At 39.2% G+C, this 20,132-nt stretch overlaps 1 protein-coding gene across 4 annotated transcripts in view; it reads right to left on the bottom strand.

Annotated features, from left to right (window-relative positions):
* The window catches only part of PATJ (PATJ crumbs cell polarity complex component), a 151,010-nt gene that overhangs the window by 115,504 nt on the left and 15,374 nt on the right, over nt 1-20,132 (bottom strand). For all 4 annotated transcript variants that reach the window (XM_065655636.1, XM_065655634.1, XM_065655637.1 and 1 more), the window contains 9 exons: nt 19,923-20,051; nt 17,960-18,172; nt 14,165-14,267; nt 12,730-12,818; nt 11,332-11,470; nt 10,919-11,047; nt 4,749-4,825; nt 2,545-2,601; nt 1,418-1,552 (listed from right to left, as the gene is read on the bottom strand). In XM_065655636.1, coding sequence (XP_065511708.1) covers nt 1,418-1,552; nt 2,545-2,601; nt 4,749-4,825; nt 10,919-11,047; nt 11,332-11,470; nt 12,730-12,818; nt 14,165-14,267; nt 17,960-18,172; nt 19,923-20,051 — 1,071 coding nt within the window. The remainder of the gene's footprint in view (nt 1-1,417; nt 1,553-2,544; nt 2,602-4,748; nt 4,826-10,918; nt 11,048-11,331; nt 11,471-12,729; nt 12,819-14,164; nt 14,268-17,959; nt 18,173-19,922; nt 20,052-20,132) is intronic.

The raw sequence follows: 20,132 nt of genomic DNA, 5'->3' as shown, positions 1-20,132 counted from the left end.
TAAAAGAAACTACCACGCTTTCTATCATAATTCAAACACATCATTAAAAATAATCCATGTTCAACCTCACTATATATTAAAGAAAAATTCCTCGCTGATCACATTTTAATCCCAACAGTATCAGGCCCAGGTAGAGCTGCTTGTTTAGGGAATGGGGTTGTCACTTTTTCCATTGCAAACCCCTACTTAAGGGGATTTATAACTTGGCTGCAAAAACATACTCTGGGCTAAACCTGGCATACATAGTTTGAGCCCTCAAGCGCATTTTTATTTTGTTGGGGGTTTTTTTCCAGCTACAGAGCAGAAATAAATTTATGCACACTAGGTCTGGACATATCTGTGAACTTAATTGTAAGTACACAGTAATAAGTAAAACTGTTAAATATATACAATTAAAGTTTCCTAAGTTACTCTACAGCACTGCATCATTGCTTTTTGTATACAACTTTTTGTTTAGTGGCCAAGGAATTTAAACAACAATTCCAGCATTCCATTACTCCTTCCTTTAGGAATCAAAATTTCCTCCATTAAGCAATAACTGAAGAAAATGTTTTAGGTCTTAGTGATATCAGTATGAATTTTTGATGTTAAAGGGTGAACAACGAGTAAAAGCAAAAGAGCTGTACACCTAACAAACTAATCTTTCAGAAGGCCTAATTCTGTTCCCACTGATGTCAATTAAATGTTCTTCACATCCACTAAAAAAAAAAATTCAAATTTTAAATATTCCACAAAGAACAGCTATTCAATGGGAAATTAATGTCCTTTCACTTGCAGGCTGAGATACTGACAGATATACATACATCCACACACACTAAATGGATACAATTTTAATTCTATCAAATAAATCTTTCTCCTGAGCAAATAGGTTGGGTCTGATTCTGATAACTTCCAAGCTGCCCCAATACCTCTTTATACATGTTTAAACACACTGATGTACCAGCTCATATGCACAAAGGACTTTCAACATTCAACAAACAAGTCATTATGTGTAACAGGAACCACTATTTCGGAGATGGTTGTAAATTTTTTAGTACTGACAAATATTAAGAAAGATTATCCACCACAAAAGCTAAGGGCAAATTGCTCAAAAGGCTGAGCTAAAGGACTACAGATAGACACAAATACATTCAACACAAATATGATCGTTGCCCTAAGGGTGGGGAAAAAAAAAAAGCATGAAATCACTAACAGGGCACAAGAATTTGACATTTTGTCCATAAAGGAGGAATGGAACAGTGAAGAACATGAATGTGACTTCCAAAGCACTACTCCAACTGCTTCCACAACTCACTCCTGAATACTACTACTGCACACACAGCAGCCAATTTAGAATTTAATATAAGCATTTTTAAGAGGGCTAAGCAAACAGGAAATTTATCAGTTCTATTTTTTGGGGGGGAGTGGGTTTTTTTACCTCTAGAAGTTCATCCTCCACTTGCAGAAGACCAAGTGCTGCAGTTGGACCATCTGAAGCAATCGATGATATATAATGATGTCCATCAAACGTGTCAAGCTCGACTCCTAATCTCAAAGTGTGGATGGGCAATAGCTGCCAAAAGATAAGTATGGCTAAGCATGCATATATCTTTATCTACCACAATATAAACACATTTAGGATTCAGTGGCCAACCAAATTAAACGAAAATCGCACAGTAAGATGATTAAGTCTTCATACTGGCATCATCTGCGTTACAGCACAAGTGTCCATAATTTCACTATACAAACAAAAACAACCAACCTGCCCTTCAGGGGAAAGGGCAGTTTGAACTGTATTTAAAATAATGCTATCGTATTGGAAAAAACGCAAAGAAAAGCACCTAAAGTCTATCCTACCCAAAAGGTGAGTTTTCAACAAAACCGAAAGAAATTCCGTAATCGCCATAAAAAAAAACTCATCACGAGATTAGCTGTCTTACTCCTTTGGGAGCTACACTACTTTGGGGTAGCAAAAATATCCCTGAAACATCCTCTGCAAATCACTAATAATACCGGGATCCTTGTTTCTGCAAGGTGAAATCACTGATTTCTGTATTCGCCTTTTCCCAGTGGGCCTCCTCAATTTGGAATTTTTCTCTAGGGAGTCTCCAACCACGAGTGACTTTGGTCTGCTAAAATTAGGAAGACTAAGACAAAACTGATACATTATCCAGACAAGGCAGCAGAATCATGGCAATGTGTGGAGAAGAGATGACCGGCAGTATCTGCTCCTTCAGTTCAGCCATTTTCTGGCTTTTTATTACTTAAGCTGAAACACTGACTGTCCTCCTGGTTCCAAATTCATTCTGGATATTCAAGTAAAAGGAACAATTCATGGATCGCCAACAGTCCCTCACAGCTGTGTCTGATTAGGAATTTTTGGCCTTTCTTCACCAAGACATCCCCACAAGTACATAAACACATCACCTCCACAAACCTCTTTTGCACAATATTAACATACATATCTTGAAAATCTCTCGAAACTCTTGGAAAAACTGAAATTCATTTCTGCTCAAACTATTTTGATTAAATATACCGTGAAGGAAACCATGGTGTAAGTCATACCTTTGAGTACTTCTGGAGTTCCGAATCATCCATAATGGGCATATCCACATTTACAACCTAAAAATTGTACATCATAACATTTTTCAGTAGCAAGACAATAAAGACTTTACCAGAACTATGAATTCTGGCAAAAAAAAAAAAAGATGAACAAAACAAACTGTACTTAAACAAAGTCACATTGATGCAAAATAATTTAAAACAAATGCTGGAAAATCTTTCAGACACAGAACATTTACATTTAGGAATGTGGTGATTATGCACTATTAGCAGACTCCAATATTATCCTATTCCCAAAGCCCGAGTGCCGATTTTAGTCAAGTTCAGTAATCCTGTATAAGCACAAAATGCCATTATGTTTGACACAAATACCCAAACTGACTTGCCAATCAGAATTTGAAGAGTACGATAGCTTAAGTTATTCCTTCAGGCTACAGTACAGCCATCTAACATCTAGACTAAACCACCCTCTTCTGCAGCATGTTCCTAAGATGGCTTGAAATACATGAGTTTAATTACCAAATTTGAATGCAAAGTGGATTAGTTAAAACAGTGACAAGAAATCCTGTCAGTATTTCTTCATTTTTTTATTATTAATAAAATACCTTCGACACCAGTTTTCTTGTAATGTTCTTCCTTAACATAATTTATTTGTAACCTTAGAAGGTAATTTACTCCAATTTTACACATAATAAGATGACGTCCATGGTGACCTATAGCCCAGGGCTGGAGTTGGGGACACTGAAGTTGAATCTGTTTGGGAGGATTGCTACACTTGTTAGATTTGGAAAAATACGAAGCCCTGCAAAAAGTCAGGTAACTTTCGGCTCCTTTGGAATTTTCTAGTTTAACAAAGTAGGTAACAATTCTAAGCCTCAACTTTTTGTTTTGGCTTATCTGAAGATAAATACTTCAGAGAGGACACTCAAACCCGCAGGCACCTTCAGGGTGACTTTCTAGGAGGCGTGTAGGAGGGTAACGCAAAATGGGGACAGAACCATCAGGCTGAAATCAAACCAAATGTAGTTATGGAACACAGCCAAGACTAGAGGTAGGTACAGGCACCAAGAACTGGAAGAACCAAAAAAAAAAACCACTTTCAAAAGGGGGTGCCACAACAGTTTTCTTCTATTATTTAAAAGGAACAACCGTTAACATATTCACTCCTGCCATTTTACTGGCAGCAGCTGAAGAAGAACCAGAAAGGGCCGGTTTCACAAACTAAGCAGCTTTTTGTCCTCTGTGGGAAGCGCGACGGTGCTAAGGGAAGCAATATCAGGCTGGTGAAATGTGAGGATGGGAATACCGAGCAACTGAAGTGGGCAGCCGAACAGATTTATTGCATCATGTACATAATCCTACACGAACTTCAGATCTTAAAGGAGCGCTAATGGAAAGAGAAGCCGCGAGTTTCTCAAGGCAATTCTTAAAGCTACTTTAAATCTTCCAGCGGAGCGACTGGAACGATGGCTACTCCAAGTAGTAAAAAATAAGTGTCTCTAAATCAACCGGACAAGCATTGCAAAGACAAACAGGGCATTTTCTTGGTGGCGGTAGAGAATTTTGTAGGTCTTCGAAAAGAACGTCTTTTATCTGTACTCACTGGCTAGCACAGCACTGCAAAGCAGTAGTGAATTACAATTTTAGTCAACTCCTTATGATGATTCATCAAAACAATATTTTTCTTGGCAATTATTTAATATGAGGTGAAGAAATATCTAATAGACACTGGCACCACAAAAGTGCTCCACGACAAATTACTTCCTGTTTTCCCAGCACGTTTTAAAATCATTCTTTCATTTTTCTAATAAAATTCTAAGATACTTTGCGAAACACAGGAGCTCTATCCTGAGCCTTTTTTATCCAGTGCACAATAAAACAAATAGATCATAAATGACATCATAAAAATGCCACATATTTTAAGTGGCTGCTATGATGCCAATTTAAAAGGACGGTTAACTTTCTTAAATCACTGTTCCTGTCTAGTATCTGTACAACAACAGTATCTATACAAACAGAATTTTAAAAAAGATACTCATTATAACACTCCTATATTTCAGCCTTGATGTTATGGGAAACAAAATTTGATGTTACTGATCTGTTCCAAACACTAAACAGTTCTATAAACAGCCTGTACTGCTAAGCTCACAGATCTGTAATTTAAAGAAATAACATACGTGAGTTTAGTTTATTGAAAGATAACATACCATAACTTCATATTCGGGTCCCAGCAGGTTTTCCCACTTGGATTTCAGCTCATATGCTGGAGGGAGTGGGACTCTTCCTAAATATGAAAGTGAATATTAAATTTACAAGCATATTGTACATTCAGAAGTACATTTACTTCTAAATACGCCAATAAAAATTCAGTGTAAATAAAAGATTAGAGGGAATAATCCCAAAAAGGAAAGTGCATTAAGCCAAGTCTATCAAACAGCACAAATCAAAAATGTCTTTCTAAGGAAAACAATGCAAAATGTCAGCTACTGCTAACGTGTGATTTATTCAGCCGAGAAGCAGAAGAGGTGACGCCTGCATTGATGAGATGCGAGTTCTGTACCGTACAGTACTGTAAATAAATCATTCCTTCGGGCTGCAAAACAAATTTCACACGACTTCATAATTTGTTGCTATAAAAACGCCTGCCACTCCAGGGAGGCATCATCTCCCACCAAAATGAACCCCCTGAAGAAGCAAAACACCTGACAAGATATTGCTGTTATCAAGGGGCCGCGTCAGCACAATGCAGCCACAGAGTTTATACATTTGGCAGGTAGAAAGCCTTGTCTAGTTTAATTAGGCCACTAAGTAACATGAGCTTTAATATAAGCTCCAGTTCTAAACCAGCCTTCCGTGGGAACTTGGCTATCTTGACATTTATATCTTTGCAGCTTTCTTACTTATGCAACCAGGGCAGTATTATATTCGTGTAAGACAATTTGACAGAGCTAGACAGCATAAAATGACTGGCTGCCCCGCGTTTGACCTCGGCCAGGAGCTCAGCGCACATATAAAGTTCCACGCAATGTTTAACTGCTCAGAATCAAGCTCAAAAGCAAATTCCATCCAGCAGCTACAGCAGCAGCAACTGGGGTCTGAATTACCAAAAAGTGGTTGTTTGCTTGGTTTTTCTTTACCCAAATGACTCCAATAGTTTGTCAGATGTCTAGACACGGCACAGACCACTTAATATTGCTGATGTGTCGTACTGAAATTTAGAATGTAAATCACAACCTCAAATTTTGCACAGAAACCAGCGAGTAAAATACCTCAACAGGGGATTTTGAAGACACCAAGAGAAGCTCAGAGCCCACCTACTAGCAAAAGCCAACACAAATGGAATGTCAAGCTGGTTTTGCTTTCAACACCTTCATAGAGTGCAAAGATAAAACACGAGCTGTGCAATACAATCCTCATTACATCATTTTGTAACTTCAAACGCAAAGATTTGACTTAACTTTTACAATAACCTAACACATCGCGCTCTCTCTCCCACTTTCTGTCATGCCAGATAGTCAAATTCTGTCTGATCTGCACTGAGAAACCACATTCTTCAGAGCCCAACATCTGAGGTTTCACTTAGAAATAGCCAGAGCATCTTTAACCTACAGGCTCAAGAAAATATAGATATTTAAGGATTCCATGCAATTCAGATAACTCTCTTCTGTCACCAAAAAGAAACTCCACCAAGTATAAAAATGTGGGTTTGTAAATACAGACCACAGTTCTCCCTGAAATAAACTCTCACCTTTAAAAAAAGACAGACAAATTGTCCCAAAATTCTCAGCTGTGAGTTGAGAATTTTCTCCTCCATTCGAATTTAATTGAACTTTCTAAGAAGTCGTCTTCATGAGCCTTGTAATCAAGCAGGGGCTAATCGCTCTCTTTTCTTCCCAACTGTAGCAAAACCAGAACACAGTGCATTTCCTACTCCTTCTATTTGCAGAAATACACAGGGACAGAAATTCTTTTGTGTCTTTTTTTTTCTGCTATTACGAATTCATAGCATCAACACCCAGGCCCTAAGCACCTGCAATCCCCCGTGCGGCCCAATACAGATTTTAAGGTTCACCAGGAGTAATGAATCTTAGAGTCAAGCTCAAGGTTCAGCTCAGTAACTGTGAGCTGTGTTCAGCTGGCTGAATACAGACTTTTTTTGAGTTGTTCAGAGCAGGTGCTGACACCCATCTCCATTTGAAATTTCCCCTTTTCTTTCTTTGAAACGCACTTTGAAGTCTTTTCCTGTAACTTCCTCAGAACTGTGGAAATGTTGGCTGGAGAGATTGGGATTAAATATATTTGATTTCAGTGGTATCACCCAATTCACATAAAATGTCCCTTTTTCCCCAAACAGCTTTTTCTACATGGCAGTTTCTTTCTAGCGTCTCATCCAGTCGGATTTCTCATGACCTGAGATACGTGCCACATCTTCTAGAATGTGCAAGGCCTCAGAAATGGAAACACTTCGCAGGGTCAGCTTTCACTAGCAACAACTTCCAACATATTTAGTCTGTCCTTCTGCCTGCCCTTTCATACAGTTTTCCGCTCCTAATTAGCAAGTGTCAAGGATAAATCCTAAGTGTGTTGTAAAGATCATCTTTCCTGGTCAAAATTGCTGGCATCTTCAAAACTGGGATCTTTTTTTCTTGCAATTTCCTCCTGGTTTCATCAGCTTACTGTACAAGGATGTGGACTGTGCTCCAGTGCACTTTAACACGTTATCTTTATCTGCCCCACTGTTGGGTTTTTTTTCACCCCGCCGTCTTTAAGCTCCTGACTAGCAGCATCATCACATCTTTGGCTTTGGAGTGCTGCTGCATGGCAAAAGAAAGCAATTCTGCCCAGTCTGCAGTCATGCAGATGCAGCTGTTAAGTTAATTGCCTCTCGTCTGTTAGCAGAAAGTTTCAGGCCTCGTGCTCTTTGCATCCTAAACCATGTTGCCTTTGTAGCAAAACTGCTTAAGCGCAGCCTTCCCTGGCCAGAATTACTATTTAATACCTCTCCAGGAAACACAATATCATAAGAATTTCACACAACTGGGCTTAAAGGGAAGTAATACATATTTTATAAAACATACTTTTTACATTAAACTTCTAAAAGCATTTCCAGAGTTCAGTCGGAGCCTTAAATTAGCAGTATTTACTTTACCACCGTTTTAATGAAGTGCCCATCACCATGTCCAAAATAAGCACCTACCTTTGGAATTTAAACCTGGCCATTAAATTCTATTCCAAGGTGAAATCTTATACACCGTATTTCAGTACTAGTAAAATTTGCAACTAAGTATTTCAACTTTTTCACAGAGATACACACCCACATTTTATAGTCGCATAAAGCTTTTGCAGACTCTTGTAACTTAAAGTGGTTTTTCACTATGAAAAAACCCAGTTTAATCAAACAATGATTCTTGCTTACCATTGCGTTAAATGCTGCTGATTCATTACCCAGTTTCCAAGCCATGGCCACTGCATTATCCTGCTGGAAGGCAGAGGATATACCACACAGCAAGGAATCAACACTGGTCCCACAGCAGCTACAGATTCCAGGCAATAAAGTCCTTGCCAGACCCAGGTGCATCCGCACCACATTCCGCAGAGCTCCAAGGAAGGGGATGACGAGATTTGGACAATACTAGAATTGAAGGGGAGCCACTCCTATACACACAATTTGGTTACAAACTCCTTTTGAACTGAGAGCTTTGGAGTATTTATAGAGAGGCACCAGATCCACATCAAAGCAGTTTGGGTCTGCTATGGAAAGGGCTCAAGAAAACAGTTGGATCTGAGCTGATTATTGGCAGAATGGGGATCACTAAGGCATATCTAGATAACACACCCTGAGACTAGCAGAGCTTATTAATTTCAAGCCAGGTAAAGCAATTTTAGTTCCTGGCATAAACTGATCCTGGCATTGACATACCATATTTGCACAGCACTAAGTATTAGGTAACAAACTAATCGGAAAGTTCTCTTCGCATCAGGGCAGACACTGCAGCCTGTGACAAGATAACCCAGGCACGAATAGCCAAGAACTGACTACAGAGATACTGTTTACTTCAACAGAAAGACACCTGATGCACTGGAAGTTCCACAGCAAAAAAGGACTGGGGAAGGGACACAGGACAGCCTGTGTTGCTCTTTTCCAGCCCCTGTCATAACAAGTGTAAGTCCCCTTGGCTCTTCTGCCCCTAAACACACCCTACTGCTAAGTCCTTTAGTTATTCATCCATTGTAACTACAAATCAATATATGGTTTTCCATTCGTGCAGCTAAAACAATGCTTTGATAACCTCATGTCTCAGCTACTCAACCACCTCTGTTTTGGCTTCCTATTTCTGGGAACATGCAAAAGTCACAACAAAGGATGTCTGGTTGTAAGGCTTGGACAGAAAACTAAAACAGAATGGAACATGGGAACTGTTACATTTCTCTCGTTTCCAGGTTGTCTTTAATACTGACAGATCTCCCACAATCATACCAACATTGTTATTCATTGACAGCCATAATTTAGAATGCTCTATTACATCTACATGTCTTATAAAACACAAGGCATAAGGATAATTTATGCTGACTTCAACACAAGCTGTAGAAATTCACCCAGAAGTTCCTGCAGAAGAGCCCAGAAATCTGCAGGGGAATGGAAGCGCGCCTTCTGGAAATGCCTCCAACTTTGACTCAGAATTCAGTTAAAACCCAAAGCAACTCATGCCTTTGCGATCTGTCCCTGCACTCCGTTGCCTTTGCTGTTAAAACACAAGCCTAATTTGAGCTCCTGTCCAGCTTCCGATTCCAGCTCGGGACAAGCAAGACAGAAATTGCACTTCTAGAGACAGAACTCTCGTTTCCAATGTTAGCATGGGAGGAAGCAGTATAAACAGAATTATTAATAGTACCACAAGGTAAATAAGTTTGGTCTGGGAACGGGCAGGCAGCAAGGAGAAGTTCATTGCCAAGTGAAGAATCTCTCCCAGGACGTGGACATAACTTGCGTTAGGCTTCCTACGTCTCTGGCACTCCAGGAAATGTCAGTGACCAGGAGCACCGCAAGCAGGACAAGCAAATAGGAGCAAGGCAGGCACATGGCAGGTGAGACAGACGTTCATGGAAATGGCATCTGTCTCATTTGCGTGGAAAATGACCTACAAATGGAGAGATGTCACGAGACACGATCTGGTCCTTTGGCAAGCCCTGCTCAGTCACCACCACGCCTGAGGCAAGAGGCTCCAGCTCCGGGCACACGTTGGAGGAGGCCGAATGGAGCTGCTCAGAAGGCGAGTCTGATGGAGTTACTGCAGCGCCAAAAGAGGAAACTGCAACTACTGGGCATCACAGATGATGCGCAGGAAACCAACAGAGTATTTTGAAAAGACACTGCAGATGCAGGAGCCCGAGACTTGTGAGGGCAAGATGACAGGTATGACTGAGGTAACACTGGATTGGGAAGTACACGTGAACTCCCAAGAGTTCCATCTCCTGATGCTGTTCACTGAGCAACCTGGTTGAGGGCCCTGGCAGCAGAGGAGGATGAACAAATGTTCTCTGTCAGGAGAAGACTGCAAGCAGGACACCTCAGGTCAGAGTAGGACCAGGGCTAGGAAGAGCGATCAGTGAGCTGGAGGTATTCAGCTCTACAGAGCTGATGAGATTCATTCCAGAGTACTGAAAAGGCTGCAGCTCCACTGTCTCTACCAAAAAAAACCCCAAAACAAAACATAGCAATCAAAGGGGGATCAATAATGACTGGGAAAGGGTAAACTTTATGCAAGGAGGAAGATCCAGAGAATTATAGGCCAGCCAGTCTCACCTTTGGCCTCTTGGAATCCATTTCCAAAGACATAAATGATAAAAAGGCAAATCAGGAGCAGTTGATATAGATTTGCCAAATAACTGACCAATCTGACTGCCAAGACAGCTCTGTGGATGAAGGGTGTACTACACCTCATCTTTACCAAAGCTTTTGACACCATTTACATCAGCATTCTCGTTTGGAAACTGAAGTAGCCTGGGTTTGATGATTGCTAAATGGGCTGAGAACTGGATGGGCCACTGGGATCCAAGACAGCATTAACCAAGGGCTTGACAGCCGGTTTTGAGAGAAGGTCAGTAGCTACAGGAGCAAATATTATCCAGCATCATCATCAGCGACCTCCACGATGACACAGAAGGCACCTCCGGCACACCTGTGGCCAGTGTATTTTGGGTACAGAGTGGGGTGGAAGAGTTAATAGAACCAACAAGTAGATCTTGAGTTCAGAGAGACCTGAATAAAAAGCATTAGAGAGCAAAAGCTAAAGATGGAGTAAACCACAACAGCCCATCAGTACTGAAAATGGACTAAATTCCAAAGATCAGAGACACTGCAAGATATTCCATCCACCTGTTTTATGTAGACTCTGCTTCTTTTCAGTTTGAAGATTATCCTTCTGTTCTCGGTTTTCCTTATTCTTAGTGGCCAAACTTGTTTCAGTCCCTCCAGGGGACACAAAGGCTGGAACAGTTGGCTGCACTGTGAAAAGAGATGAAAAATAATAAATCAGATACTGCAAATTATATGAAGTACTAACACCACCTCACTAACCACTCTCTTCTTTTTGGCTATGCAGGAGTTTTACACTCAATTTTCCTGAATCTCTTATTTGTTTCTTTCCATTCCTCCTTAAGTATTTCACTTTCTACAGTGTGCCCTTAAAAAATCTAGGATCCTGTGATATCTAGTCCTAATCATTAAATTAGGTAACTGTAAATTGACTGAAAAATAACATCAGTTGCTGAAAAAAGGAAAAAAATTACCTCTATCTGAAGGTCTTTCTGAAGAAACACCAGAAGAGGGTCGTCTTCTAAGTAAGGTAAGGCGCACAATCTGTCCTGTGTTCCGCAACGCCTCCACCACTTCTTGGTTGGTATAATCCTGTATATTAACTCCATCAACCTAAACCAAGAAAATATCACATAATAGTAATCATACTCCATTCTTAGGCTGCACCATACACTGTAAGCAACATCCACATTATTTTGTGCAGAAATTATAGCGTTATTCACCCAAGAGAGCAATATTTGCAAAACAATCTCATTAAATCAGTTACATTTCACTAATTAGATAATATTTTCAAAATGCATTTCAAAAGAAAACACAACAGTAATTTCTTCTCTCTTCATGGGGCAACCACAAAACAGAACTTCCTAATCTGATACACGTGTGCGCTGATTTTTCTTCTACATTTTTTTGCTTACAAAAAGCAGCTTGAGGAGTATTGTGGATGAAGCTCCCCAGCAAGAGCAGCCAACGTGGAACTCTGTTCAGTTCATTATCACTGTTCGTTTTTTCATGGATTTCTAACATGCCCCACACAAGTCTATGCACATAACTGTTCGTATAACCCCCTCTGAACAGCCCAATTCTTACACTAATTCAGATGTTTTAATTTACACCCCAAATGCTCTGTTCACCTCACTGTTAGATCACACATCAATAGGGGCTTCTCCTGCAGAACTGCAGATAAAAAGCATAAGGTTGTTTCAATTTTTGCTCTCACAGAGGAGAAGCTGACTTTGGCAGGTCTGGCACAGCACACATTTTAAAAGTAATTTAAAATCATCTCTCTATAAATATTATCTCTTTAAACAAAAGGGCTGTGTAATTCATTCCTGCTTGTACTGTAAATGCAAAATTGGCTATTATTCAATTCACTGTCATTCAATGGTTTTAAGTTTTTCTACACATAAATCTTGGGGTTTTATAGCTGAATTGTGACTATTAACATTTTGATTGTACCCACACTATGCTACACAGTCATTAAGGACCATAAACAGTGTGCCACATCTTGCAAAATCTTAACCATCCTCAAATCTCATTCAATTCACACAGAAGCTAATGCCGCTCATCCTTACTTCAGGCCGAAAGCCAAGATTCTTCCCTCTGAAACATTTCAATCCAAATGCTTGCCTCTTTCATAGTTAACTACTACTTAGTACTCCTTTGAATATAAAAGAATATTTTAACCACAGCAAGGCAAAGCTCATTTCTGTTACAAATCTACCTAAACACATACAAACCACCAAATTATTTCCTTTGCAGAGCAGAGAAGGTTTAATTAATTTTAAAAAGTCTTTACTACATTGTTCTCTTAACACTGAGATGTGTAATGAAGTATTAGTTCTACAACAATATATAGAGACTATTTTACTTACAGCAACAATTTTGTCATTAACATGAATTTGGCCATTGTGGTCAGCAGCACTACCAGGTATTATATTTTTCACAAAAATTCCTGAAGGTTCTGTTGGCAGGAGAGGAACAGTGAGAAGTCACTACGCTAACCTAATTTGTTTCTTTTCTTATTAAGATTTTTAATTACAGCCTTTTTCACACGCTTCTTCTGTCCACAAAGTTATGACTCTGTAAACCGCCAACATTTGCATGTTACCACTCACACAGCGTGATGTAGAATGACCGAGGATCTCTTAAGGAAAAAACAGCACTGACACAAGTACCTCTACATTGACCTCAAATTTTTTTCCTTAAAATGGGTCAGAAAAGGCCACCTCCTCCATGGATTCATCCTCATGCTTACCCAGGCTTTAAACCACAATCACTTAAATCCATGCTGCATTTGATTTCAATAGGACTACCTAAGCTAAAAGTAAAGTATGTGCTTAAGTACTTTGATCAGGACTTCAATCATCTTCTTACAGCGAAAGAATTTAGTACTTTAAATCTTAATGAAAAAGGATTTTTTTTTTTAAAGAAAAACACGGAAATCAGAAAAGCTGTACTTTGTCATGTTTGCTGTTTGATTGTTAATTCTAACTTCTAATTAGAACAAGGAAATAAAAACAAACGAAAAACCTCAATCATCAGCTGGAACAGTAACCCTTCCCCAAACTCCCACAAAATATGAGATGCTGATCTTTAATTCTAGTAAATCTTGACACTTCATCCATCCTTTTCTGAACACCGACCTTCCTCAGGGGAAGGTCCATGCTCAGCAAAACCCACCTTTTCCCATTGCCTGACACGTGCTCCTCCCCAACCCAGTTCCCAGCGCTCACTGACTGGTCTGGGATTCCTGACCAGCAACACAAGAGGATCTCCAGGGAATTATTCCATGGTCTAGCATAGGTCTTTTAATCTGCTCCCAGAGTTTAGACGCTGTAAGATCCATGTGCCAAAGACAAGCACACCACCTCGCGGAGGTGGCAGAGCCACCATGCACAGCTGGGACATCCTGTACTCTGTTTCTGAAATTCTTTCTAAAATGTGCCAAATTAATTGTGCCATGTACATACCACAGGCAAAATAAGGAACAGGGCAGACGGGAATCCGACTGCATTAGAGTGTGTACACACAGCAACTATCTGTTACAGTTTAATGTCTCACACAATAACAACATAAGCAGGTAAAATTCACAGTCCAGCAGTCAAGTGGGAATTATTTTTTAAGCTAATTACAATTCTTTAAAAATGGTGGCTGAATTTCACTTAGCAGCAATTTCTCCAAATACCTTCTTCATAGATTTTTGTAGGTTATGCTGTTTCGAATAAGTGCTATCCATTTTCCCCATAGTAAATAAAGAGTATTTGAGAAGGCCCTGCCCTAGATCATACTAAATCCTGTAGAACTCACCTACATCACATGTGCCGGCATATCCAACAATTGTTATCCCCAGGCTTTGCCCATTCTTTTTTATAAGTTCAACATCATAGGTCTCAAAAAGGTTGGTATTAACCTATAAACGAAGCACAAGACCGTAAAAAAAAATATTAAAAAAAAAATCTCATTTCCTAGTACCATGACAATATTGCAGGTTAAGATTTTCAGAAGTGAACAGTGATTTTGATTTTCCTATTTTAGGAGGGATCATATTTGCAAAAAAGATATACCCAAGATTTGCTGGAAACGAAGTGTCCCTCAAAGTCATTAGCTGCTTTTAAAATTATTTCCTAATACTTTCTCCACTCGTCTGAGGTATAATGTTTTTATTTAATGGATAATAAATTTTTGTTAGACTGCTTGGGGGCCATTTCCCTTTGGATTCCACTGCCATTTGGTAACAAAAAACTTCTCAATCACTCTCACAAGGCAGCAGAAACTGAATGCCTTCAGAACTTCTCTCCCTTTCACATGTTAGTCCTGATAAACAGTGTCATGAATGCATTTCCCTGAGCTCTTTCTACTGGACAGTTATCGAGGAAAAAAAAAAAAAAAAAACATGGTATAAATACACAGTGTTATCACATCACACATTTCTGTCAGAAGTGATGCTCATCTCTCCTTGTTATCACCTCCTAAGAAAGGAGGATGTGAGGGGCAGCAGGGAAGGGATCTCCAAACAGAAACGGGTTCAATGCCCCGACAGAAACCACATGTGTACAGAGTAGGCATATCTCTGCTACGGAAGCTAATAAATGCAAATACGAGGGACTAGGTAGGTGTTTGAGCTTATTGTTTTAATGCTAGATCTGAAACCACAAAACTACTCCAAAAGTCAGTCTTAGACACAGTGTAAAAACTTTGATATGATCCTCTTCAGATTTGAACGGTACTAAACTGCAAAGAGCACTGGAAGCCTCCAGGTTGTCTAAGGCAATGGGAAGCAAAAGACTCATTAGTTCGCATTCAATGAAGATTACTTCTAAGACTTATCAGAGGAAGAGGGAGTATTAATTTGTAAATGCCTTATTGTTGAACTAATAAGATGACTTCTCATAACAAACAATACTTGAAAAGAGAAGCACATAATATGACCTGTTCTATAAATCCTCCACTTACTACAATTACAGAAAAACACCACATAAAAGCGACTCGTTAAGATTACAATATGATCTGATCTTACACTGGAGAAGCGTATGGAAACCAGTCCCTGCAAAGCTGGCCCCAGTATGTCCCACTGTGCAACCACTCTGCTCTGACATGTAAAAAAATCAAAACTGCAAACCAGAATTCAAATAGGATACCCTAAAGATGTTGTTGCTACCGAGGAGAAAAACAACTAAGAACATAGATCTGGGGTTGCAAGGGATAAATTAAAATACACACAGCTGTTTGTTTTCAGTAATCAGATATGGCCCAATGGAATAAAAAAAATGAGGAGATCAGAGTAAGGTCTGTTAAAGCAATGAAATCAAGAGGGATGGTGTCACTGCCAACAGCAAAAAATGGTAGAGGAACCTAGAAAACACTTCTTAAAAGAACAAATAAAAGAAAAGTTTAATCATATGATTGCCAAATATGAGCTTTGGAAGAACCTATTTAAAACAACAGGCCAAAGTTCTGGCCTTACCTATTTTACTTTTCCCTGAAAGAAAAAAAATCAATGGACAGCTATCTCCTTCCTATCACACACCCCTCCACCAGCCAACTCGTTAAGCTCATTAAATGCTTCCCAACTCTCTTGCTCTACAAGACACCGATGCAGATGAAGATAAGTTTTGATGCACTGTCACTTATCTTAAGGAGAGGGAACCAAACCAGCAAATAAGCCTGTAGCAACATCTGAAATGGAGCTGTGGCCTTGAGAGTCCTGCTGTTTTATCAAGTTAGTGGCCTGGCCCTACAGAAACCTATTCTACGTAATGTTACTGGTAGAATGCAAAACATTAGCAGTAGAGTGTGGAAAAATCAAAGTACCGAGTCCTAAAACCAGTCAGCACGAGTAGGTTGCTAATATTGCTGTCAGTGTCTTGGAGAGTACAGATAATATAACTGCTTTCTTGTGCCCATGCACAGACATAAGTAATTTCAGTTATTGTCTACCACAGGAAATGTAAAGGAAATCAAATATTAATATAAAACTGAAAAAACCTAATCATATTTTAAAAATGCCTTTCTGCTGGTTTGTAAAAAAGAAAAATATTTTTTATTCCAAAGCGCACAGCCAGTGAAAGTAGCCAGAAATTAGAGAGAAACTAGATTACAAGGAAAAGTTCTGTTGTAAATCAGACCCAAACTGAAAGGTGGACCATTAAAATCATCAAATTAATAAATACATTCAGATTAGACACTATTCTTGACTTCACTACATCTCAACACCAGAAAGAGAGGTTTCTTCAACTCTAAATATGAATGCACTATTCAGTTCAGAAAACAATAGATGACATTCAGAAAGAAATAGATTAAATTGCGACATGAGTCTTTTCTTCCCCTCTAAACTGCGTAGCAGGAATAAGGAGGACACTAAAAAGACACCAGAAGGAAGAACATTTTAGAAAGGCTAATGTGACAAAAATGTCCGACTTTGAGGCAGGGAAGAGAGAAAAATAAGTACTTTGTAGAGGAAAAAAAAAAACAGGACCGTGTTATTTTTGCCTAATACGGGCTTGGAAAATATGATACGGCCAGAAAAGAAGTGCTTCATAATGATGTTGCTTCTCTAGGAAAGCCTTTTTTTTCAGTGTATTAGACAAATAGTTTAAGACTCCAACCTTATGCACATAGATTACCCCCTCCCATCCCTCTGCCACTCATGTTTCCCACTGCACTGACCCCTCTTCTGAGAAAAGGAGCTCGAGATGGACCCAAAATACTTGACCGGCACCTCCCACCACGGGATCAGACACAAAGCTCACGGCCGCCTTTGCGGGGACTGTGCCCAGGACATGAGCAGGTGAGTTCGTAACAATAAGACTGCGAATCTGACCTTTAAAAATAGTGCTCAAAAAAAAAAAAAAATAGGTCTCTTCATCCGTATTTGAGAAACTAGACAAGAAAGAAAAGGCTACTCAGATTCTCCACCTAACTCTAAGCAGCGCAGTAGTAGCAGATGGTACACAAGCACAGCTTTGTTTATGTTTCGAGACCTACTGTACACTTAGTGTAGCATTTGTTGATTTTAATTACTCAAAACTGAAAAGAATGACTTCAAAAACAAGAGACTTTGATGTGACCATGATAAGATTTGCTAAAACAAGTTTCAAAATTTTTAGATATATTTCCTATCACAGACAGTAGCGTAGACTATGAAAACATTACACTTCTGTTTCATAAGAAAGATGATTGTGCTGAATAATTCTGGTGCGGACACAGCACTCTGGATTTCAGACTAGGGAAATTCACATTCAAGTTTTAAATCCACTTACAAATGATTGATTAGCAAAAAATTTCATGAGCTAAGAAGGAGAACTAAAAGTACCATTTATCGATAACGTTTATGGTCCTGGTAATTAAATTACCCGCTCTGAAATAAATTCTGTAAAGCTGGTCATTCCGATCCCAAGATTATAGGTATTAATAACACACAGGAAAAAGGGAAAAGTTATAGAAGGGAGAGCTATAATAACGGCCACTTAAATACATGCATATGATACCTGGAAATTCAAAAGAGAAGTAGCTTTAGGTCTCCAGAACACTCTGTTCTCCTCCTTTCTGACTGCAAGCCACAAATATGCTTTAAAATGTCAGAAGTAAATAGCAGATACTTACATTTCCATTTTGAAAGGCAGGTAACGTGCTGACTGGCCAGCTCACAGGAGCTGGTGGAGTCTCCATAATTTCACACTTTGGGTCTCTGGCAACAATCATCCTCACAGAGTTCCCACAGTTTCTCAGCACTTGGGCAACTTGTTCGCTGGTCATTCCTTGCACGTTGGTGCCTCCGATCTGTAAGATGTGATCTCCTGTCCGGAGCCTCCCATCCTTCAAACAAACAGAATTGCAAAATCTTGTTCCCATCTATACATAAAATACCTTTCCGTTGCAAAATTGAAACTGTGTACAGGCATCTTCATGGCCATGAGAGCCAATGCAAGAAAATACCATAAAATTTACAAATAATAATTCAAGGAAGCATTTGCACAATTATGTCTGTTTTTTCCACAGTAGTTAACAGTGGTAAATCAACATTTCCAAAACTGAGCAAGATACACAGGTTGAATAGCACCATTCCTAAGAAATGGGTTCCTTTCTTCATTTAGAACACAGATGACAACAATGTTTTATAATCTCACAGGTTATGTATTGTTGTTACATAGAATACTCATCGGACAGGGGTCAGAATAAAAAGCACAGCATTTTGATTTAGGACTTCTTAGAGTTTTTCCTAATACTTCTATATTAACCTGGCAGTTATTTGCTCATATGACGAGCTCCAAGTCCAGCGAGTAAATCCACTGAAAGAAACAAGACTCCATACAAGCCTTTTTTCACATGATAATTATGATTCATGACCTACATCATAATTTCTATTATAAGCAAGCATTCATAGAACCAAATCCTCAGCTGGTATTGATCAGCACAGCTCCACCACCTTAGGGGCTTTGATTTATAGAGCGATCATAGCAGAGTTATTCCCAGGACTAACTCAAGCTCATTTACAAACTCATCCAATTTTAACATGTATATGTGCTCATTATTTCACATGTTCTTAATGATGTCTCATTCATTTGAGAATGATGTGGCAAGTTCTTAACTTACATGCTTCATTTGTAGCCAAAACACTTTATTCCTTACAGCAAAACAGGTGTTACACAATAATTAAAAAATACTCATTTATACATGACAGGTTTGGAGGGAGGCAGTCAAACAAAAGCCAACGTTTTCCAGTAAAGCTCCCCAAATTTCCAGTCTTCATTTCCATCCTATACTAGAGGAAGTGCCTTGGTCTCTCTCCTTTGTATGTCACCAGTTCTTGCTCACACAGGTTCCAGACCTCAAATATTATAACTTGTCATGGCCAAATTCACATTAAAAATCCAAATCTGGTTTGCTACCACACGTGTTCTACTCCTGAAACATAGCAACACTTAGTGCTGAGTCTTTAAAGATTAGCAATCAAAGGTTACAAACTGTACCTGTGCAACTTCAAAGTATATCAGTAACTTCCAAAGTTACTTGGCATCAGTCCTAAGTGTCTCCTAAAACTGGTCAAACCGCAAGGCACAGACCAAAACCCCTTTAAAATGAAACCCACTAACAACAGGACATCTTCAATCTATAAACTGAATTTTGGAATGACTTCAACAGGGCAGATTCTCCTGCCTGACAATTCATTTGGAGAGTTTGCCCTTATAGATGTTGCCAAATGTGCCAAATTCTACAGGGATGTGCAAATCCACTAAGAGTATTTGTCCTTTGAGACTGACCAAAGGCTGAAAATATCAAAAATACTGAAAACATGTGAAGGTTAGACAGCTTTTCAGAATTTCTGCATGTTCGACAATGTTATAAAAGTCAAAGCATGTCTGAGAAACAACTTAATTCATATCAGGTGCTGACTTTTTCCTCAATCACACCTTCAACGTATTTATTTATAAAGCGTATGTTGGCATTCAGACTTTGATGCTATCAGCTTCCTTTTGTTTAAGTGTATTAGTTTATTTTAAGACTGTCAAAACCAGTTAATTATACCTCACAATCAAACAAGAAGTGACATAATATAACAAATTACCCGATCTGCTAATCCCCCAGGAACAATTGTTCTTACAACTACTCCACTCGACTTTCCTCCTACAATTCCAAAGCCTAATCCTGAACCGTCGTTAATCAGCTCAACGTCTTCAATGTGGCCCCAGTGAATCTGCAATTAATAAAAACAGGAGAATTTAATTTCAGTCGATCGCTAATGTTTCTCACTTTCACAAGTACCAGGAATGGCGAG

Source organism: Caloenas nicobarica, chromosome Z (assembly GCF_036013445.1).
Source record: "Caloenas nicobarica isolate bCalNic1 chromosome Z, bCalNic1.hap1, whole genome shotgun sequence".
In the NCBI taxonomy this organism is placed as follows: Eukaryota; Metazoa; Chordata; class Aves; order Columbiformes; family Columbidae; genus Caloenas; species Caloenas nicobarica.
The sequence above is the reverse complement of the archived record's forward strand: the minus strand, read 5'-3'. Positions and strand labels throughout refer to the sequence as shown.